The sequence below is a fragment of the Podarcis vaucheri genome (genome assembly GCF_965113315.1).
Source record: "Podarcis vaucheri genome assembly, chromosome: 7".
NCBI lineage: Eukaryota > Metazoa > Chordata > Lepidosauria > Squamata > Lacertidae > Podarcis > Podarcis vaucheri.
The window spans coordinates 70,622,414-70,645,910 of record NC_138765.1 but is presented as its reverse complement, the minus strand read 5'-3'; the positions used below and the strand labels follow the sequence as shown (position 1 = coordinate 70,645,910).

Sequence of the window (23,497 nt, the reverse complement as noted above, 5' to 3'; positions counted from 1 at the left end):
AAGCAAACACAGAAACCCATGTTTGAAGTGCTACACATTTGCAAGACTGAATCTTGCCCTTTTTAATAAAACAAAACAAAACAAAACACAAAACAAAGCAAAACAAAACGCACCGAGGACAATTAAAACACTGCAGTGAGTGGGAGTGACCCTGTATGTTTTGTTCTGGCAAATGCTGGGAAGTGATTAGAAGTTTAGCAATATCTGTTGCTTCTGTTGCAATCTGCCATGCTTAGAAGCCATCTAGTGGTGACTGGAGCCTCATACAGAAACAGTTGCAGAAACTATGGAGGGGAAACATTTAGATACAGTATAGGCATTTTAGGGACAGGTTAGAAGATAGGAACTCTGCCTCAGTGGCTATGAATGCCTTTGGCAGCAACAACAGCCTGTCTGTTCGTGGACTGGAATAGCTTGACCAGACTAGTCCAGACCCTCAAAGTGTCCCTGTTTTCCAGGGACAGTCCTGGCTTTACAGAATCTGCCCCAGTTTCTGATTTGATCCCAGAGTGTCCCCCTTTCCTTAGGATGTCCCTATTTTCATTGGAGAAATGTTGGAGGGTATGGAGTTATGCGAATCCCGAGCCAAGGAGATAAGCAATTATACATCCTTGAGAAGACATCTGAAGGCAGCCCCGTATAGGGAAGTTTGTTAACGTGTAATGTTTTGTTCCATTTTTATACATGTTCAAAGCTGTCCAGAGTGTCTGGGGCAACCCAGTCAGTTGGGTATTGTATCATCATCATCATCATCATCATCATCCCTATTTTCATCAGAGAAATGTGGGAGGGTATGTTAGTCTAGGCCAGGGGTAGGCAACCTACGGCCCGGGGGCCAGATGCGGCCCAATCGCCTTCTCAATCCAGCCCGCGAATGGTTCGGGAATCAGCATGTTTTTACATGAGTAGAATGTGTGATTTTATTTTAAATGCATCTCTGGGTTATTCGTGGGGCATAGAAATTCATTCTTTTCTTTTTTCAAAATATAGTCTGGCCTCCCACAAGGTCTGAGGGACAGTGGACTGGCCCCCTGCTGAAAAAGTTTGCTGACCCCTGGTCTAGGCATTGGTAACTCTCAACCAGGTGTGCCAACTTGAAGAAAACATTCAGAGGGCCCAGCTAAGCCCTGCCCCATGATCACAATACGTGGCACACACACACCATTTGAACGGCAATGCCCATCAACTTGTGGGGGTGGTGTTGTGTGGTCCTATTGATGGAAAAATTACAATATCAAGGTTTGGAAAAGCCAGCAACCAAAGAGACAAAAACAAGGCAGCCTTAAGCTATGATCCTTTATTTCAGCTGCAACTGGGTACCCCCAAGGCACAGCAAAAGGAAAAACCCCATCTACAGGTGAGTAACACTTTCATTTACTATGGTAAGGTAGGCACACTACATTTTTGGGTTGTGGGTGTGAGAGATTGGGTTATATGTGGGTACATAGGTGAGGGGCCCAAAAATGATTACACGGGTGCAGAAACAAAAACACACAGGTGCAAACTAATTTACATTTGACAGGCAAGGAAGGTGCAAAAGAGTCCTGGTGGGTTTAAAAGGTAGGTTGATAGTCGGATTCCAGGGAAACAATGGAGTCCAGTTTTTAGAAACTGGGTGTGATATGGGAGTTAATTCTTCTTGTTTGCTGCAGGCTCAGTGTTGATGCAAAGTTCCTGGAATTGCAGAGGAAGAAGGTTATGATCAGAAGATTTCTCCTCTGGGAAATCTGTGGTCAAGTCCCTTTTGATACATTGCTTTTTGTTACGACCAAAATACAGTTACAAACAAAAACTACATGGAATATATATTTATACATCGTTTCAATGGTTTGCTTAACAACAATTGATGTTTCTCTACAATTTCTTTATTGAGTTCAGATAAGATGCATGGAGATTGTATCCTTCTAAAGACGTGTAACGAAACAATTATAGTAAAATAAAAGGTTTGCGGAGGCAAATAACTTTATGTAAAGCAAACAGCAAAATAAAGTAAATAAAGACAAACTTTTGTGATAAAGTCAGGTGTGGGTTTTCTTTGGCACATAATGACACTTCTGGTTTTAGGAACACATTTATCAACATGGGTTCCTTATGGGTAATATATGAAGGTGTGTGATTTCTTGGGGAAACGTGTGAAGGTGTGTGATTTCTACATCACAATGCATTCCTTGTGGGGCTTCCACTGTGCTGGGTCTGGAAATTGCAGTTAACACAGAATGCCTTGGCAGAATTGCTGGCAGAAGTGAGACCCCCATCAGGGGCATAGGAAGGGGGCTTTGGGGGATGCAGCCCACCCTGGGTGTCATTCTTGAGGGGTGTGTGTGACAAAATGGCACACCGCGGGGGTTGGCACTTACCGCTGGGCCTGGCCTGCAGCGCACCCGAAAAGGCAGCGTGGGGCTTGCATCCTCCAGGCGGACTCTGACGGCAGCTCACCACATGCACTGATCGCTACAGCGCCCCCATGGGCGGATCGCCCCTCCCCCACTGCTGATCTCCCTCTGGTGCCCACCAGCATATTACAACACATCAAAGATCTGCATGAGCTGCCAACTTCTTATCAGGGGAAATTCAATAAACCTCAACACTGATAACCCTCTACAATTTTGGAAAAGCTTTCTTGGACGATCACCACACCCCAATAGGTTCCTGCTCAACCACTTTCATCTCTGGAATCGGCACTTTCACAATTGCCCACAATGTTTGCTCTGCATCTGATACAAAGTCACTTTTAATTGCTGCATCACCTCTACACCCATACTTGCTGTCTATTGATATTGATAGCTTTCTGATGCCTGCTATGTCTTTCTTCTCTGTAGACAGTCCTGTGATTTTGTTATGCAGAGCTGTTGATTTTATCCATATGTTGACAATTGCGTGATGCCTGCTTGTTTTTAAAGTTTAGATTTGTTGGTGTTTTCTGAATATTCTGTATTATTTCGTGTTAGCAACTTAGATTTTTTTTTTCCTTTTTAATTAAGCAGCATATAAATCTTAGATAACATGAGAAAGAGCCAAGGGGGTAGAGCAGAGGCTATAAAACACATACACACTATCAAACCACACACTGAAGCTATGCTCAGCAACTGTATGGCTCATACATAGGCTACGTGCACTGAGTGAAAATCATATTATTGCCTGCTATAAACATTCTAGCTTTACTTAATAGAATACTGGAAACCAGGCAAAATTTTTGGACTTTGCATCATCATCATTATCATCATTATTAAAATTTGTATATGACCCTTCATCTGAAGATCCCAGGATGGTCCAGGAGGTGGTCCAGGGAGGGACTCCTCAGAAGGAGCTTCACACAGGGACATTTATTGGCTTTTCCCAGTTACAGTTGTACCTTGGTTCTCTAACGTAATCCAATCGACTTCCGAAAACATTCGAAAACCAAGGTGCGGCTTCCGATTGGTTGCAGGAGCTTTCTGCACTTAATCAGAAGCCACGGAAGCTGCATCAGATGTTTGGGTTCAAAGAACGTTCAAAAACCGGAACACTTACTTCCGGGTTTTTGGTGTTCGGAACCCAAAACGTATGAGTACCAAGGCGTTCAAGAATCAAGGTACGACTGTAATAGCTTATATCCATTACAGTATAGTGAGCGTATGGAAAGCTTTTAACACAAAACTATCAGCTGAACGCAGGTGGCACTGTGGGTTAAACCACAAAGCCTAGGACTTGCCAATCAGAAGGTCAGCGGTTTGAATCCCTGTGATGGGGTGAGCTCCCATTGCTCAGTCCCTGCTCCTGCCAAGTGCAAGTAGATAAATAGGTACCGCTCCGGCGGGAAGGTAAACGGCGTTTCCGTGCGCTGCTCTGGTTCGCCAGAAGCGACTTGGTCATGCTGGCCACATGACCCGGCAGCTGTACACTGGCTCCCTTGGCCAATAAAGTGAGATGAGTGCCGCAACCCCAGAGTTGGCCACAATTGGACCTAATGGTCAGGGTTCCCTTTACCCTTTACCTTTACCAATCAGCTGAATGATAACTATACTGCATTAAGTCCCATGAACAATACCAGATCTTATATGGAACAATTTTGCAGAAGCATTCATTCAATTCCTTCAAGCACCCAATCACTCTCATAGCTGCCTAGCAATCTGTCCTGTTGCAACACTGCATACTACCTATCAAGTAACCAAATAAAATTTGACCTGTTCTGCCCACACACACTTGCTTAATTACACACCACACAGGCCTGTATAATTTGACTGCAATACAGGGATTCCTGGAATAGAGGACACAATATAGGGAAACGGTGCACAGAAGAATGCATGAGAGCCTTAGCCATCTTGTATACAGTACCAGTTATGACACCTCACCTTTTACCCAGATGGGCTGCTCCCTTTCTCCCTTCCTCCTTACCTGCTCTACTTGACTGCTTCTGCAATGCAGGACTTAATTTCATAACCTCTTGACATCAAAACCAGAATAGCCGGCCATGTCCCTGAGAAACATTTGTATACTGTGGACAAACCTCTGCAAAACTGAGCTTAATTCCTACATTTCCCCCCATAAAACATTGCCACAAGGTCCTTGAACTAATCTAAAAAGATCACTGATCTTTGGTGAAAAGGCAACTCTGAACCTTCATTTGAATGCTTTAATTCTGAACGTCATCTGACAGCCAGATCACAAATGTCAGCCGGCTTTTTCAGTGGTATTTATTTATTCATTTCAGCTCCTAGAGTGTGCCAAATGATTAGCACCCCCCCCAACAAAGTCAACCTAGGAGTTCTAGAGAATACAACTAGCTAAGCCAATCAAAGCAACAGTACTAGAACCAATACTTTGAAATCATAGGTCAGTATCTGCAAAAAAAATGTCAGGATGAGAAATTCTAATGAGCATGAAAAACACCACAGCCCAGGTGACTGGTGGCGCAACAGTGGTTTTCCAGATGTTGCTGGACTACAACTCCCATCATCCTTGGCCATTGGCCCTGCTGTCTGGTGTTTATGGGAGCTGGAGTCCAAGAACAGCTGGAGAACCATGAGTTTCTCCACCTTGGTGCTGTGTGATAACAGCTGTACACTGTACATTGGTGCAGCTAGGAGAGCTGTATAACATCCGGACCTGAAAGGGGCATTTCTGACCTTGTAAGCAATAGATACCACATCAGTGGACCATTGCAACTGCAGCTAAGATGCAGGGTCTATTAAGGTGAATTTGGGATACTTTCAAATCATCCTTCCGCAGTTTGGTGTCCTCAAGAGGTTTCGAACTACAGCCCCCATCAGCTCCAGCTGTCTCCCTGGAGACAAAACATCTGTAGAGCCCCAGGATCTGTGAGACAGAATCATAGGCTGATTTAAATGCTGCCTGCGCCCTGAAGGCTCAAAACATAACAAAGTGGCATTGAATAATGATTTGTTTTTAAAGACTATGCATTTAGCACTAAGAAAAGAGAAGAAAGTTGTAAAATTGATTTGAGCCATTAGTTAGAGCATGGTGCTGATATTACCAAGGTTGTGGGTTCGATCCACATATGAAGAGTAGAAGAGTTTGGATTTGATATCCCGCTTTATCACTACCCGAAGGAGTCTCAAAGCGGCTAACATTCTCCTTTCCCTTCCTCCCCCACAACAAACACTCTGCAAGGTGAGTGAGGCTGAGAGACTTCAGAGAAGTGTGACTAGCCCAAGGTCACCCAGCAGCTGCATGTGGAGGAGCGGAGACGCGAACCCGGTTCACCAGATTATGGGTCCACCGCTCTTAACCACTACACCACACTGGCTCTCTATCTAATATGGGACAGCTGCATATTTCTGTCTTGCAGGGGGTTGGACTAGATAATCCTCAGGGCCTCTTCCAACTCTTCAGTTCTATGATTCTACGACCTGTGTGCAAATTTGCACTGAACAGCCTCCTTCTAATATTATCAGTACCACATTTTAAAGCACTGTCTTTCTTTCTCAACCAGCCTCTGAGACAAACACCAGTCATTATGGCATCACCTGATTTCTTGGTGCTTGAATAACCAACCTTTCTTTTCCTACCCCCCCATCTGCAGCATTTCTTATTTCTATGCGGAAACACTGTCATGCTTGTAGCTGATCGACAAACTGAGCCGTCCTTGTTCAAACCAAACACTGAGCCTTCTGTGTACGTTCTCCCACCTCCTTGGAACTACTGGTCTGAGGTGAGAATTATTGTCCCAGAGGGCCTTGTGTGACCCCAGTTCTAAAAATACCACAGGAAAACATGCAGAAGGTGCTGCAAAGGTGGCAAAGCAATTTCAAGCTACATAGGTTGGCTATTGGATTCCACATAGCTTGCGATTCCTAATTGCTGGTCCTGGGTCTTGCAAATTTCAACTTAATAGCAAATTCCCCAAGTTCCCATGATATTAGAATCTAATGGGGGTCATCCAATGAAGCCTGGAGAATGGGAAGATTCAGGACTAGGGATGTGCATGAAGTTCACATTAATAAAAAAAAGCACATGGCTTCCCCCAAGGAACCCTGGGAAGTGTAGTTCACCCCTCAGAGAGCTACAGTTCCAAGAACCCTTAATGAACTGGTGGAAGATGGAGTCCAATAAATCTGGAGGGCCATAAGTTTGTTCCTCCTCTTCTTGAAGTTTCTTCCCTTAGCCAGGGCCTGCCCAATACATTTTACCACTTCAAGATGGCACCCCCTTCCCATTTCAGGGGCAGGAGCCAGCTGGGCTGGTAGCTGAATCTTACTTGCACTGGTGATGGGATAGAATCCTCCACAGCACCCGAGGCAGCAAGCCAGAGTTGGGTTCCCAAGACAGGCTGAGCAGCCACAGAGCAATCATTGGGAGGCACAGGAGGGACAGCCATGTGCTGCTGCTGCTTCCCTTGAATCTGCCACCTGAGGCAGTCATTTCACTCTGCCAAATGGAAGGTCCGGCCCTGTTCTCTGTTCCCCCATGTCCCACCTGAAGGCTGGTGTTAGTACGTTCTCAGCAACGTCCAGTTCCCTGCTCTTGGACATTTTGAATATTAAACATGGGCTTTTGGTTTGCTTTTGTTTTTTTGTAAAAGCAGAGTATTTTTTTTAAAATCAGTATATTGGTATGGTTTCATTGTATGCATTGCTTTGATTGGCGTATGCTGCCCTGTTGTTGACAGGTGGCAAATGAATTTAATGAATAAATTATATTTTTAAATTACATACCAGTTTTCATACACAGTTGCTAATAAACTTTGAGCAGCTCAATGTAACAAATGAGTATCTCATATACTATTGCATGCATCCTGATATATATCATTTTTGCTGTTGTTCTGTTTTGTTTTCTACATGCGCACCATTTCTTGTTTCTTCCTGTTTTATCTGTACGTTTGTAATCTTGTACTTTTCCTTTTTCAATAAATAATACACAAAAATATATATCCTGATGGCTCACATTGCTTCAGATTTTTATGTGGTTCCATGAGACATCTTAAACATGCCAAAATACTGCAAATCTGTAGCCGGTGTTGGATGTCCATGTTCTATAAGAATGCAAAAAGTACTATTACCCCCTCAAAGTTATAAAGTAGCTTTGACTTCATTCACCATCTGTAATTGTTGTTTACCTTTATTAAATAAATTAAATGGATGGAATCTGTCAGGGAACTGACATCAGAGGGAAAGGAGGTGATAGGGCTCCCAGAGACGGGGAGAGACTCAACAGCCAAAGCAGGGACCAGCAGGGGGAGCGCGGGGTCTCTGGAGGAGGATCTCAGTAATACTGAGAGAGACGCAGCAACGCAGGCAGGAAGCAGGGGAGAGAAAGGGGTGAGAGACACGTCCAGCGAAAATAGTGGGGAGGTGTCAGAAGCAACTGCAGGGAGACCCATGCTTCGTCGGAAGCTGTCACGTCGTGAGTCCAGGAGACGTGTTTCCGTTAAGGAACTTCTTTGTTGGAGGCGTTTCCGCAAACAGCCACTGTCGGACTCTAATAGTGACTAGAGCAGACATGTCTGAGGAGCTCTGTCACACACAGAGGTTTGTGGGGCCGCACAAACTCTGAAGGGGCACCATTTTAAGCACAAGCAGCTAATCATCCCCTGATAGCAGTCCGACAGTCTCTGTACGCTGCCTGTGCAGGAGAAAGCATCATGAGCGACCCAGCCGGAGCCGGAGTAGCAGGGGGAGGAGCTGATCCAAGCTTGGAAGAAAGATACCGAGCATTGGAGGTCCAACTGGCGCTGCAGACGGCGAGGCTCGAGGAGAGGAGGGCTCAGGATGCAGACAAGAAGGGGAGAACCACTCAGTTCCCCAGAAAGGTACCAGGATTGGTGCAGAAGTTTGGGGGGGACCCCAAGGATTACCATGCCTTTAGGACTGAAATGCAATATGCCCTGAATGTCCAGTTTGATGAGTTCCCTGATGAGGAATCTCGAGTTGCTTTTGTAATTGGGCATCTTGAGAAGGGCGCGCGAGACTGGGTTCGACCCCTGATGGCAACGCACAACGATATCCTAAAGGACACTATGAAATTCTTTCGTGCAATGGATATCATGTTTTCCAGCGACATTGAGGAAGGGGTGGTGCGCAGACAGTTAATGGCTTGCAAGCAGGGAAGCAGATCTGTCCGTGAGTACTGGACTGAATTTACCATGCTGATTCACAGATTGGGGTGGGATTTATCGGCAGCACCCATTCAGATGCTATTTGAAGAAGGTCTTTCTTCAGCTGTGAAAGACGAGCTGGCCAGGAGCCCCAGGGCGGTGTCTATGGATCAGCTGACCAAATCTGCGCTGACCATTGGAGCGCGCCAGGAGGCAAGAGCCTTGGAGAGGCGGGAAGGGAGAGGGGAACGTTGGAAGGAGTTACGCATTCCAGACATTCCTGAGCCAGCTTTCCCGCCGGCAGAGCCGATGGAAATCGGAACAGCCCGCGCGCGCGCAGTTTCAAAGCCCAGTGAGGGGGCGAAGAAGGAGGGAAAGGGAGCCCGGAAATGCTATCTCTGCCAACAGCCAGGCCACTTTGCCAGAGTCTGCCCCCAGAGGAAGGAATGGCAAGGAATGGTGGGAGCTGTTGAGGGGGAAGAGCAGGGAGAAACGGAGCCGGTAAAAGCCAACGCCTGGTTGCCATCAGGGCACTGCAGCCAGGCCAAAGAGCAGTGAAAGTGCCCCTTCCCCAAGTGCCAGTGCCAGAAGCTCCTCGACCTGCTCTAGTGATTGAAGTGTCGCTAGAGCTGCAAAATGGACACCCCCTAAAAATAAAGGCACTGTTGGACTCAGGCAGCTCCTGCAATTTTATGAGCAAGGAGTTTGCTGCTGAACACCAGATACAGACTATCCCTTTAAGCAACCCCCTGCAGGTGACCACGATCGATGGCAGGGAACTGTTGGGAGGAGGAGTCAGCTTGCAGACCATCCCAATGATAATGAGGGTGGCAAGGCACACAGAACTGATAGCGTTTAATGTGGCCACCTTGGGAGGTGCTCCCATTATTTTGGGAATGAGCTGGCTAGCCCTACATGATCCGCTGGTGGGCTGGCATCAAAGAGTGGTTTCCTTCGGTTCCGCACATTGCTTAGAACACTGCAGGGGGGAAAAGGGGTCAGCAGGGGCCCAAGCCACCCTGGCAGGGACTGAAGTAATGGAGAAGGGGAAGGTGCCACCACAGTATGCTGATCTCAGCGACGTGTTCAGCGAGAAGGAAGCTGACCAACTACCTCCGCATAGACCCTTTGATTGCCAGATCAATTTACTCCCCGGAGCACAGCTTCCTGTAGGCAAGTTGTATGCCATGTCAGACAGGGAAATGCAGGAGTTGCGAGCGTTCATTGACAAGAACCTGAAGAGAGGCTTCATCAGAGAGTCCAAGGCAGCGGGGGGTAGCCCAGTGTTTTTTGTGGACAAAAAACACACGGACAAGCCGAGGCTGGTATGTGACTTTCGGGCCTTAAATGCAGTGACCGAGCCGGCGGCTTTTCCTATGCCCAGGATTGATGATATTTTGACCAGGGTGCGGAAGGGAAAGATTTTTACAAAGCTGGACCTAAGGGGGGCGTACAACCTGATACGTATAAGGAAAGGGGATGAATGGAAGACCACCATGTTCACCCCTTTGGGGGCATTTGAATACTTAGTTATGCCTTTTGGATTACAAACAGGCTCCGCGTGTTTTCAAGCTTTCATGAACCACGTACTGGGGCCTTTGCTCTACAAGAATTGCGTGGCCTTCTTAGATGACGTGTTGGTGTATTCGGAGAATGAGGAGCAACATGTGAGAGACGTCAGAGAAGTGTTGAGCAGGCTGCAAGCCAACAGACTGTGGGTGAAACTGGAGAAGTGTCAGTTTCATACCAAGGAGGTGGAATTCCTGGGGTACCGCTTGTCAGATAAGGGGTTGGCCATGGACCCCGGCAAGGTTCAAGCGGTGCTGGAATGGAAAACACCCAAGACCAAGAAGGATGTGCAGAGGTTCCTAGGGTTTGGAAACTTTTATCGTAAGTTCATCCGAAACTTCGCCCACCTGACGGCGCCCATCACGGACTGTCTCAGCAGCAAAAAGAAGTTTGTTTGGACGGGGGAGGTGGAGCGAGCGTTTGAGGAACTGAAAAGGGCCTTCGCCTCTGACGAACAACTTCTACATGTGGATTTACAAAAAAAGCTGAGGGTCGAAACAGACGCGTCGGACAGAGCCATAGGGGCGGTGCTTCTTCTGCAGCCGGGGAAGGAGGGGTCAGAGTGGCGACCGTGTGCCTTCTTTTCGCGAAAGCTGAACAAGTCTGAGAGGAACTACACGGTGTACGACCGGGAACTTCTTGCAATTTATGAGGCCTTCCGGAGATGGAGGCACCTACTAATTGGTGCACAACAGAAGGTGCAAGTGTGCACGGACCATAAGAATCTAGAGTATTGGAGAACTGCGCGAGTGCTCAACCAACGGCAGTTGAGATGGGCCCAGGAGTTCTCCAAATTTAACTTTGAGATTTGTTACGTACCAGGCCCGGAGAACGTTAGGGCGGACGCTCTCTCACGCAAACCTGAATATTTGGAGGGAGAGGGTGCACCCGAAGAGACCCATGTCATTCCCGAGGACCGCTGGGTGTGTGGGGCGGCATTGGTGGGGCAAAGGGAACTGGTAGAGGGAACGGGGCAGGATGAATACGCCCAGGACAAACTCAGGAGTCTTAGGAGGGAGGGAGACAAACCCGGGGGTTTTGAGGAGAGAAATGGGGCGTTGTACTACAAGGGAGCGTTATACATACCTGAAGGGGAATTGAGGGAAAAGGTACTCAAGCAACTGCACGATAACCCCACAGCAGGGCATTTTGGGCAACACAAAACCATGTGGCTGGTTACCAGGGAATTCTGGTGGCCCAAGGTTAGGGAAGATGTACGGGAGTATGTGAGAGGGTGTGACCGATGCCAACGAGCCAAGGGGGAGAGGCGGGCGCCGGCAGGTTTATTAGAACCACTACCCACGCCGGAAAGACCGTGGGAGGCAGTGGCAATAGATTTCATGACTGATCTGCCCAGGTCCAAAGGGAAAACAGCCATTATGGTGGTGGTAGATCTGTTAACCAAGATGGCCCACTTTATAGCCTGCTCACATGCGGTCACAGCAGAAGAAACCGCCAAATTGTTTGTGGAAAATGTGTTTAGGTTGCATGGCGCCCCCTTGAGGGTGGTTTCGGACCGAGGGAAACAATTTACTTCCAGGTTCTGGAGGAAGCTCATGAGCTTACTGCATGTAGAGGTTAATTTCTCTACTGCCCGTCATCCAGAAACCAACGGGCAGGCGGAAAGAGCTAATGGTGTCCTCCAGCAATATTTGAGGTGTTATGTTAATGACAGAGAGAATGATTGGGTGGAGAAGCTGGCGTTGGCAGAATTTGCTTACAACAATGCAGAGAACGTGTCCACGGGGATGAGCCCTTTTTTGGCCAATCACGGGTGTCATCCCCGAGCCTTCCCAGGGGGGGAGGGGGAGAACTGGAGCGTTCCAGCAGCAGAACAGTTCGTTGAAGAAATGGAAGCGATCCATCGCCAACTCCAACTTAATTTAAACCGGGCGAAGGAGGAATATAAGAGGCAGGCAGACAAAACCAGAAGGGAAGGGGAAAGCATTAGGGTGGGAGACCAGGTGTGGCTGTCCACCCAAGGGTTACCATTTAAAGGAGGTTGTAAGAAGTTAAGACCCAAAAGACTGGGCCCATTTGAAGTCACGCAACAGGTCAACCCAGTGGCTTTCAGACTCCGGTTACCGAACCACATGAAGTTGCACCCAGTGTTCCACAGATCGTTGCTGTCACCGTATATAGGGGACAGAGAGGGGAGGGTCAATAGGGGACCAGCGATGGAGGAAAAAGAACACAGCTACCATGTAGCGGAGATTCTAGATTCCAGGTGGAAGGGAGAGCAAGTAGAGTATTTGGTAATGTGGGAAGGGGAACCGGAGTCGGAAAACACCTGGGTCAGGGCAGAGGATGTAGATGACGAGGTTCTAATTGAAACTTTTCATCAGAGATTCCCTCGTAAACCCCAGCCAGTGGCGAGGTTCCGGAGGGAATACTTCGCCACCACCGACGAAGAAGAGGAGTTGGAGGGGTTCTCTGATTCCGAGGTGGAGGAGGATTCAGTGAGTCGGAACGAAGACCGATGGAGGGAAATGTTCGAGACGTCTGAAGATGAAGAGGATTCGTTTCGGGGTTTCAGCTCCTCACCGCCCAGAGGAGAGGGAGGGGGCGGGGGGGAAGGGGGCCCTGGAGGGGAGGTGGATGTCAGGGAACTGACATCAGAGGGAAAGGAGGTGATAGGGCTCCCAGAGACGGGGAGAGACTCAACAGCCAAAGCAGGGACCAGCAGGGGGAGCGCGGGGTCTCTGGAGGAGGATCTCAGTAATACTGAGAGAGACGCAGCAACGCAGGCAGGAAGCAGGGGAGAGAAAGGGGTGAGAGACACGTCCAGCGAAAATAGTGGGGAGGTGTCAGAAGCAACTGCAGGGAGACCCATGCTTCGTCGGAAGCTGTCACGTCGTGAGTCCAGGAGACGTGTTTCCGTTAAGGAACTTCTTTGTTGGAGGCGTTTCCGCAAACAGCCACTGTCGGACTCTAATAGTGACTAGAGCAGACATGTCTGAGGAGCTCTGTCACACACAGAGGTTTGTGGGGCCGCACAAACTCTGAAGGGGCACCATTTTAAGCACAAGCAGCTAATCATCCCCTGATAGAATCATTTATTATGATTGCGACCTGTATAGCATAATTACCCTTCAAAATGCAAGCTAGGGAAATTATGCCTCTGACACATCTGCAGTCTAACCCAGCTTCCTGTCTTGAGCAGCACAAAGCTCCAGAATGAAGCACAGTATTAAAAACAGTTTAAAGCAATTGACAGTCACAGAAATAAAGTGGGGTTCATAAAATATACACCTGAAGTATGAAGAACTAAAGAAGTATGAAGAACCTGAAAGATTTCTATTGAAGGTGCCAGTTGAACCTCTGCAGGGAGAAATTTTCACAACTTAGGGGCCACCACAGAGAATGCCCTGTACAAGCCCCCTGAGCTTTTGAGGGCAGTGGAGCTACCAAGAGAGCCCCCTTCGCCCACCTTAGCACCTGAAAGGGCCTGTAGGGAATTGTAGAGTTGGAAGGGACGATGAGGGTAATCTAGTTCAACCCCCTGCCATGCAGGAAGCTTTCACCCAACGTGGGGCTTGAACCCACCACCTTGAGATTCAGAGTTCCCTGCCCTACTAGATGAGCAATGCCAGCACCCCAAAGGAGGCCGTCATGCAGGTATTTGGGGCCTGAATCATGTAGGGCTGTGAACACCAACCTGAGCACCTTGAATTGGGTCCAGAAATGTACTGGCAACTCATGCAGATGTTTGAAAATGGGGGCTATACAATTGGGACGCGGGTGGCGCTGTGGGTAAAACCTCAGTGCCTAGGACTTGCCGATCGTATGGTTGGCGGTTCGAATCCCCGTGGCGGGGTGAGCTCCCATTTTTCGGTCCCAGCTCCTGCTCACCTAGCAGTTCGAAAGCACCCTTAAGTGCAAGTAGATAAATAGGTACCGCTTTATAGCGGGAAGGTAAACGGCGTTTCCGTGTGCTGCGCTGGTGCAGGCTCGCCAGAGCAGCTTCGTCACGCTGGCCACGTGACCTGGAAGTGTCTTCAGACAGCGCTGGCTCCCGGCCTCTTAAGTGAGATGAGTGCACAACCCTAGAGTCGGACAAGACTGGCCCGTACGGGCAAGGGTACCTTTACCTTTTTACAATTTCTAAACAGAACTGCAGCCAGTAATCTGGCTGATGTATTTTGTATTCCTGGACTTCTAGGGTAGCCAGTTACATGCCACCAATAGCTACTAACAGCAATGCTTCTGCATATCAGTTGCTGGAAGTTGCAGGATGGAAAAGTGCTCTTGTGCTCATGTCTTGTGCATGTTTCCCATAGGCATCTAATTGAATGCTGTGAGAAGTGGATGCTGGACTGTTTTTTCTTCAATGTCTTGGTAAATGACCAAGATGAAGGAATAGAGATGATGCCCATCCAACTTGCAGATGGCACTAAACAAGGAGGGGTAGCTCCTAGAATCAGGATTCCAGAGGATTAGAAAATTGGGCCAAAACCAACAAAATGAATGCCCGGGTGCCCCACACCCCTTGCACCCCCTCGTAAAGATGGCCCTGTTCGGTGCAAAGCTCGACATTAAGGCAGGAATAATCCTGCCCTTTTCCTCTAGCAATCTGTGGTTTACTTCCTGTGCTTTTGATATTTTGAGTTTCTTCTTGTTGTAATTCGTGTGTGGATGGTAGCAACAACAGCAACAACAACAACAACAAGAACTCCTTTAAGACCTGTTGACAGGGGGACATAAAGGGGGAAGAATCAGAAGGATTCAAAGCCCTGTTCCACTTCCTGGCTGTATTGAAGTTCAGTACCTTAAAAGAAAAAAAGGCATTTATCATGACTGCAGCCATAATTACCAACAATTATGTCATGCAGAAGATTTTTTTCCCCCTTGGCATACATGCAATTTAATTCCACATCCTGTTTCTGAAAAATAGGAAACACACATGTTTACAAATATGGCATGGTAAAGGTGGGGGTGTTAAGAAATACGCTAAATTAATAATAACATATCTGGAATCCGGTAGTCTTAGGTATAATTCATCTTAGCATGGACTTGCATTTCGCTATGAGGACCGTGCCTTTAAGAGAAGAGCCCATGCTTTGAAAATACAAGGGTTTAGGTTCCACCCTGGGGATCTCTTGGTAGGAATGGGACTCGGGTCTGAAGAGTAGGAAATCTTGGGCTGGGCATTGCACACTAGTCCTCTTCAATATTCAACAATTACTCCCACCATTTCTGACTAAAGACTTCATTAAGCTGAAAAGAACACCACACATTGTGCTACTGCTAAGACCCATTAAATTGCTGGTAGTGTTTGGATGGATGAAATTTCTTCCTGGAAGTATGTGTGCTAATTTATAATTACTTCATCAACCAGCCTACAGACAATTAAGTAGAGTGGATACCTTGGGTGGAGTAGAAATTCTGGCAGTGTAGACTCAATGTTTCCCTTGCACTCTTTGGAACAGTGAAATGGAGCTTCTTCTGGGCCTCCTGCTTGGGGTGATTGGAGTTATAGGGATTCTTTTCCTGTTGCTTCTCTCCTTTGCAATTTATTATGATCTTTCCAGGAGTAAAATTCCATCTGGATTTGATTGTCCATTAAAGCTTCGGGTCATTCACTGCAATGTCATTATGGTGGTCATTGCGGTAAGTTGGGGAATTGTTGAGCCATTATGTGATGTTATTCTTACATTCTTATGTAAAATGTGATTTAAAAATTATGATGATGATAATCTTTATTATTATTATTTTTTAAAAAATGATTTTCATTTATATACATTTCAATAGTTTTACAGTCATTTTAATGTTTCAAAACTGAACTTCCTTCTTCCTCTTTCTGTAGTTCCTTACATTTATTTTTTACATTTCCTGTATATTATATTCTAAATTACGTTAACGTATTCTTTTATTCATCTGCTTTAATTATTTACTCTTATGAAATTGCAGGTTATTACAATAATCCTGCCAATGCTTACAACTTATTTGTACGCATTCAATAAACCATTTCCATTCTTTTATAAAAAGTTTGTTATCTTGATTTCTTATTTTTATGGTAAGTTTCATCATTTCTGCATAGTTCATGAGTTTTTGTAATCATTCTTCTTTCGTCAGGACTTCTTCTTCTTTTCATTTTTGGGCAAATAACATTCTTGTCACTGTAGTCGCATACATGAATAAATTTGTATACTGTTTAGATAGTTCTACCCTTATAATTCCTAGAAGAAAAGCTTCTGGTTTTTTAAAAAACAAATGTTATTTTAAACATCTTTTTCAATTCATTGTATATCCCAGTGAGCTTTAACCTTACTGCAAGACCACCACATATGGTGGAAAGTACCTTCTTTCTCTTTGCATTTGCAACACTTATTTGATTTTGATTTATACATTTTTGCCAGTTTATTAGATACCATCTATATAACATACTCATATAGTTTTCTCTTACACCATACCATGCTGTAAATTTTCTATCCGTATTTCACAATCGTTCCCACACTTCCACATCTATAACCAATATCTATTGCCCAATGTATCATTGAAGATTTTTCTTGCTCATCCTTTGTCTCTCAATCCAATAATATCTTATACATTTTAGACAGCACTTCATTACATTCCAACAGATCTCTCTTCAGTTGTTATATTTGTTCCCCAACCCCTCATTTCGAGTCTTTCTTAAATACTTCATTCAAATGATGATATTGTATCCATGTTGCTAACTTTCCTGATAAATCCTTAAATTATTTTAATTTAAACTCTCCTCCCTCTTGTTTTAATAAATTTCTATAAATTGTCTAACCTTCTATCATATTATTTTTCTTTACTGCTATGGCTTCCAATGGTGAGAGCCAAAGTGGTGTTTTTGTCTCGAATCAGTTTTTGTATTTATCCCAGGCTCTATATTTTTTCCCCTAATTATGTGATTTGTTAATCCTTTGTGTTCTTTCACCTTTTACCACAAATAGGTGTTCCAACCAAAACTATTACCAAGACCTTCTAAATCTAAGATATGTGGGTTCTCCAATGTCATCCATTCTGTCAACCAACAAAGACAAGATACTTCATAATATAATCTCATATCCAGCAGGGAGAAACCTCCTCTGACTTTTGCATCTATCAATATTTGGTGTTTTATTCTCAGTTTTGCCCCTTGCCAGATATATTTAGAAATATATTTTTGCCATACATTGTCTTGCCAATCACCGGAATTGATTGAAACAAAAATAACATTCTTGGTGATAGATTCATTTTTATAGTTGTCACTTTACGTAACAGTGAAAGTTTAATTCTGTCCCAAATTTGCAAATTTCTTTTAATATCTTCCCAGGTTTTTAAATACTTCCCAGGTTTTTAAATCTTTATATAGTTTTATATTATTTGCTGCTAACCATACACCTAGATACTTGACATTCCTTTCAATCTGTGGACCTGACACATCTTGTAACTTATTTTTACTCTCATCATTCATATTTTTTACAAAAAGTTTGGTTTTGCCTTTTTTAATCTTAATACCTTCTACATCTCAAGAACAACTTTTTGTGTTTTTATCTTGTATTTTATACTACTACTAATAATTTATATATTTAAGTAATTCATATACTGCTTAATACAACATACAAAAAAAAATCAGTAAAACCAATGAGTTTGCTTGTTGTTGTTGATGATGAGATTAGGATATTATGTTTTATAAAATTTAAAAAAGGGCTTTCTTTTCATCCGATAGAGGGATACAAACAGAGACAAATATATTATTCACACTAAGCCATGGTTTGTTTACATCATGGTTTCTTTACCAAACCACAAATTGTCTCATAGGCAAACAAGCAGATTGTGGATTGTTTCTCCAAAGCTTGGCTTCTTTTGCATCTGTACCTTGGCTGGTGTCTGGGTTGGGGTGGCTAAATAAACCATGGTTTAGGAAAGCTTTTGAGTTTCAGCATCAAGTCAAACCATTGTATCACTCATTGTGACCCAGGGCTGCCTCTAATGATAGTCCCATTCTAATCAGACCAATTGAAAATAATGGACATGGCTAACATGTGCTCATTCATTTCAATGGGTCTACTTTAAGTAGGACTTAGCTGGAGTGCCTGGTGTGCTCTGGTCCATGGGGTCACAAAGAGTCGGACACGACTAAACGACTCAACAACAACAAAAGCTGGATACTTATGCTGGCTGATTACTGTCATAAATATTGATTGTTCGATTGATTGAATGAATTAGTTGGATACACCCCATGGTGAATAGGATGCAGTTTGTAGGCACTGTTTTCATGAGACTTTTCCTTTGTCTAACAGGCGAGGTGTCTTGAACTGATGGGTGTCTGCAGCCAGTTTGCCTTTACCCGCTTCCTCCTGAGTTTCCGGAATCCAAGAATGGATCCCAGCCTCTCTGCCAAAGATCTGCATTTTGATGGGGTTCCTGTGAGGGTTTATCAGCCCAAAGCACCATCTGCTGGCCCAAGGAAAGGATTTGTGTTCTTTCATGGAGGTGCTGGGATGATTGGGAGCATTGGTAAGAGCAGTGCCTTGTTGTTGTTGTTGTTAAAAAGTGTAAAACTTCATGGCGAGTACTGGTACCTATTTTTCTAGAAAAAAAGCACTAGGTAAGAGATTAAGACTGTGAGCCTTAATGTGAGTTTAATGAGGCAAGCCCCATTAAACTCAATAAACCCATGGTTTACGGAGCTGAAATAAAAGAGTGTCGGTGGTAGTTCCTGAAGAGACAAGGGGCACATGTATGCTTTGGTTTACCGTATGTTGACTTATATGCAGATATGGTGGCTTATGTCAATCAGAAGAAACAAAGAAAAAGAGGCTCTAGTTATCATGGTGTCCCAGATTTCACATCTCCACTGGTCAATGGTTGGGGATAAGGGGAGCTACATTACAGCAAGCAGCCCCTGGGTGAGGGACAGAGCCCCGCCCCACTGCTGATTCATTTTATAAAATACAAATACCACTTGATTTTATAGAACCTCAAAGAGGTTCACAAACATGTATATAATAACTCGAGGTTGCTGCTCTTGATCGCTCCGTTTACCAACACAGCCACCTTCCCACCCCTGGCCACCCCTGGCCACATCTGACCCAATTAACAGTGTCACTCTTGGGTACAAGTCCCATTTACAACTTGTAAAGTAGCAACTGTGGGAGGAAGGAATGGTAGGATCAAATGACACATGAAGAAGTGGGGAGCTTGGGGGGACACCCGTGCCCCTTGCAGATCTGGCTTCCTGAAATGCAACAGCCATTATCCCTGAATGTTGACCATGATGACTGGAGAGATTTTTTTGAGGTGGGGATTTCAGAGGTTCTGATAACAATTTGTTTTTTCCTGTTTCTGAAAATTGGCCTAAGTTTGCACACAAATTATAACATGTTAATTAAATGCAAGGTTGCAAACCATTGGACTTGTGCCACATATCTCTTAAAGCTAGGGGGCTTTTTTGGTCAAAATTCATGTCCCACTCAACCTGAGTGGCATGGTGGGGTCAGCAGTGTAGACAGCTCCAGAAAGACACGGGGTTCCAAAATGACTCAGGCTCAGTATACTTCATTAGTAAAGTTTTACTAAGGCAAAAAAAGCTTGATGCTACAATTCCAGATCCCTGTGATGAAAGTCTCTTCACAATCCAGTTGCAGCAAAATATAACAGGAAAATAAAACTTAAATGTACTATATACACAGAGCAAGTAAAATCAGTATAGAATAAAGACTCAGCTATATTAGTCAAAAAACAACGCTTTGAATGCGTTATAGACATGCAACACCAGATGGCGTGAGAGAGCAGGAAATTTTAAAACACGATTTTCCATAGGGATTTTTTCTCTTTTGTTATACCAATTTAATTTCTGTCTTATTTATAGCGTGTGTGTTTTCCCCCTGTATGTAGATCCACCCTGAGAGAGAAACTGCAGAAGGAAAAGAATGAATAACACGAGGCCTCAGTCCTTGGGGTAGTTCGATCTTGAGAGACAGATAATTCACTGAGCTCAACCCAGCTGTATTTCTGTTACCTTTAGAACTTTGTAGACACATTAGAATACACCAGAAAACATCTGTTAGTTTATATAAGTTATTAATGGCTTCTCTATCTTAGAAACACCATCATACCTGAACTTTTTTTGGGGGGGAGGGAGGTGTAATTTGATTCACTTTTCTTTTATAGGTGAACCTATCGAACTGGCATTTTGCAAAACAATTTGTGAACCCAAAGTCACTCATACTTCCAAAGTTGCAGTTCTCAGAATCTTACAATGCAGTACTTGAGCTGCGTGATGTGCACATGTGCACAGAAAGGTTTATGTCAGTAAAAATTGGATGTACAAATACATTATGTATCGGAAGACTGCTGCTCAAAAATGTGCTTTTTAAGGCAAGACTGGAGGCAGCAGATAATTACCTCCCTATTTAAAATTTCCTTCTCATCTTGCTAGAGTCTTACCAAGATGTCTGCAGCAAGATTGCCAAGGAGACTGATTCAGTGGTTGTGTCTGTTGGGTAAGTAAGCACAACCCCATGGCCTTTCGTAGGGAAAGAGTGTAGGGGCCCAGCATGCTGCTGTATTTCAGGCTGGCATCCCTGGCCATATTCCCTGCAGGAGAAAGAGGCTCCCGTGTGATTGAAAATTAGAGCTAACCAGTTCAGTTAGGGCTTTTAAACATACAATCAGGAAGAGACTGGGAAATGCCCCCTGCATCTAAACAGGAGGAGGAGGGAAAGTTGCAAGTGGCAAATGGTCTTCCACCAGCTGGATCCAATCCTGCAGGGTTCTGCTTCCCCAGCGTTCCCTACACTCTTTTGCTAGCGGGTAAAGACAGTTTTTTAAGGGCGTAAGCCAGTTGACTTTCACCTGCATTGTATCTGCTACAACTGATCCAGCAGGCTCTTCTTGTAATCCTATGTGATCATGAAAGCGTTTGGAAAAGGTTCTGGAAGCTTACCTCTTTGCTTCTGTTTTATTCTGCAGCTACCACCTGTCTCCTGAGCATCTTCCTCCCGCTCAGTACAAGGACTGCCTTGCTGCTACCATACACTTAATTCAAAATGCAGCTTCCCATGGGGTGGATCCTTCCAAGATCATCGTTGGTGGGGACAGTGCAGGGGGCAATTATGCTACTGTTGTTGCCCAGAAACTGGTGGAGAGATCAGACCTTCCAAAACTACGGGCTCAAGTGCTCATCTATCCTAATACACAAGCTATGGACATCAACCTGCCTTGCCATCAACAGAACAACTCAATGCCCATCTTGTTCCGGGAAAGTGTTGTTTACTTTGGTTTGAAGTATATTGGAAAGGACACTTCTTTGGCAGGCCAGCTCCTGAAGGGCTCTCACGTGCCAGATTCAATGAGGCTGAAATACGGGAAGTGGGTGAGTCCGGACAACCTCCCAGAGAGATTTAAGGTGAGAGGCTACAAACAAGTCCCACTTGCTCCTTATGAACCTGAAGTCTATAGGCAATTGCGAGAGCTATTGGAACCTGATATTTCTTGCCTTTTTGCTGAGGACTCTGTCATCCAGAAGCTTCCTGAAACCCTAATTGTGAGCTGTGAGTACGACATAATACGAGACGATGGACTGCTATACAAGAAACGTCTGGAGGACCATGGGGTGAAAGTCAGCTGGTTCCATGTTGAGAATGGGTTTCATGGGGTGATAAGCCTCTTTGACTCAGGTGTCTTCACATTCCCCGCTGCAATTGAATTAATGGACAGCATCATAGATTTTGTCAAAAACTTATGAGAGCAAATCTCTTGAATTTGTGGGTGATTCACAAGGAGGGGAGAATCTGCCAACTTCAGCTACTGATAGTTTCTCATTTTTCCAATCTTATATTCAGTTCTCCACAATTCTGATGTGATTTGTGGTTCTTGGGGGCAGCAGGGAGTTGCTCATGAAAATTCACCAGCACTTTAGTGTGAAATTTTCGTAATAAATACTTTTACTTCGTATGGAGTTTTGACTAATATACACATGATTCTAAGCCATTTGCTCTAATATAATGCATTTCTCTATTGTTTTCACTAACACAGTGGTACCTTGGTTTTCAAACGTCTCAGTTGATGAACATTTCTGTTTTCAAATACCATAAACCGGGAAGTAAATGCTTCGGTTTCCAAACTTACCTCTGAAGTAAGGTGTGCCATGTAGATTCCCTGTTGAGTTTACTGTATTGATTTTTCTGTATTCAGGCTTCCGTGCTGAGTTTTCAGATTTTGAATGTTTTGAACGGTCTTCCGGAAGGGATTACATTCGAAAACCGAGGTACCATTATATATGAATTTTGTAAATGGACAACTCACCCTTCTATTTCCATTTTAGTACTTATTGGTTGGCTGGAGATCTGCACTGCTAATGCTGTTCTAGGCTGTATCAACAGAAGTATAGTTCCATATCAAGAGAAGTAACAGATTCACTCCATTTTGCCTTGACCAGACCCCACCAGGAGGACTATGTCCAGTTCTGGGTGCCACAATTTAAATAGGATAGTGATGAGCTGGAATGTGTAGAGAGGAGGAAGACCAAGATGATCAAGGGTCTGGAAACCAAGCCTTATAAGGAATCATTGATGCAGTTGGATATGTTTAGCTTGGAGAAGAGGACAGAGAGGTGATATAGTAGCCATCTTCAAATATATAAAGGGCTGTCACATGGAAGATGGAGCAAGCTTGTTTTCTGCTACTTCAGAGGGTAGGACTTGAACCAAGGGATTCAAATGATAAGCAAGGAGATTCGAAGTATACATTAGGAATAACTTTCTGAGGGTTAGAGCTGATCAATATTGCAATGGATTAGCTCAGATGCGGTGGAACCTCCTTTATTGGAAGTTTTGTCAGCAGAAGTTGAATAGCCACCTGTTAAGGATTTTGGGGTGTAATTTGGATGGAACAGAGTGATAGAGATGGGTGTCACCCACATGTAGATTATCCCTGATTCTATCTCTCCTGACAACTTTCAGCTGCTTAATAGAGATGTTTAACAGCTTAGGGAATAAGAGATGGGTGTCACCTATGTGTAGATAATACCTCACATCATCTCTCCTGATAACACCTCCCAGCAGCTTGATAGAGATTTTTATATAGCATGAAACACCAAATTCCAGTTCCTAAGGCACCAAATAGTGGTCTCCCACAACTACTTTCTAGAAATGGCTCTGGTGGTAGGAGTGGAACCATTGAAACACAGTACTGTGACCCACACCTCCTTGATATGCTCCAAAATTATGGTCATGTCATTTTAGTGAGATCTCACTGGAAATCAATGCCAATTCTGGCACTTCTTCCCATCTGTTGGTGGAGGCAGTGGAGCACCAAGGGATGGCACCTTGGGGTCTTACATCACCTGAGGTGTCTGTTCCACCTACCCCTCCCACCCCCAATCCATGCATGATGGAGGGATGCCTGTATAAGCAATCCATTTACAAACTCCAATGG

At 44.7% G+C, this 23,497-nt stretch overlaps 1 protein-coding gene and 1 long non-coding RNA gene across 3 annotated transcripts; one reads left to right on the top strand and one right to left on the bottom strand.

Moving 5' to 3' along the window:
* Window positions 1-1,282: 1,282 nt before the first annotated feature.
* Window positions 1,283-15,605, bottom strand: LOC309536538. Of its 2 annotated transcripts, XR_014221594.1 has the most exons (3): window positions 15,469-15,573; window positions 7,384-7,471; window positions 1,283-1,674 (listed from the first exon to the last, which is right to left on the bottom strand). It is a non-coding gene; the product is annotated as an uncharacterized lncRNA (long non-coding RNA). The 2 variants fall into 2 exon arrangements; XR_014221593.1 differs by lacking the exon at window positions 7,384-7,471 and having other exon boundaries at window positions 15,469-15,605.
* On the top strand, window positions 15,469-22,019 carry LOC309536259 (arylacetamide deacetylase-like 4). Its single transcript, XM_082230294.1, has 4 exons — window positions 15,469-15,712; window positions 18,358-18,574; window positions 20,499-20,562; window positions 21,032-22,019. The coding sequence occupies exons 1-4, from the start codon at window positions 15,536-15,538 to the stop codon at window positions 21,804-21,806; spliced, it is 1,233 nt and encodes a 410-aa protein (XP_082086420.1). The 5' UTR covers window positions 15,469-15,535; the 3' UTR covers window positions 21,807-22,019.
* Window positions 22,020-23,497: the final 1,478 nt, after the last annotated feature.

Excerpts from the sequence above, each read along its gene's own strand:
- LOC309536259 (XM_082230294.1), top strand. The coding sequence starts at position 15,536 with ATGGAGCTTCTTCTGGGCCTCCTGCTTGGGGTGATTGGAGTTATAGGG. Across the intron at positions 15,713-18,357 it reads TCATTATGGTGGTCATTGCG|GCGAGGTGTCTTGAACTGAT; the intron begins GTAAGTTGGGGA and ends TTTGTCTAACAG. Across the intron at positions 20,563-21,031 it reads TCAGTGGTTGTGTCTGTTGG|CTACCACCTGTCTCCTGAGC; the intron begins GTAAGTAAGCAC and ends TTTATTCTGCAG.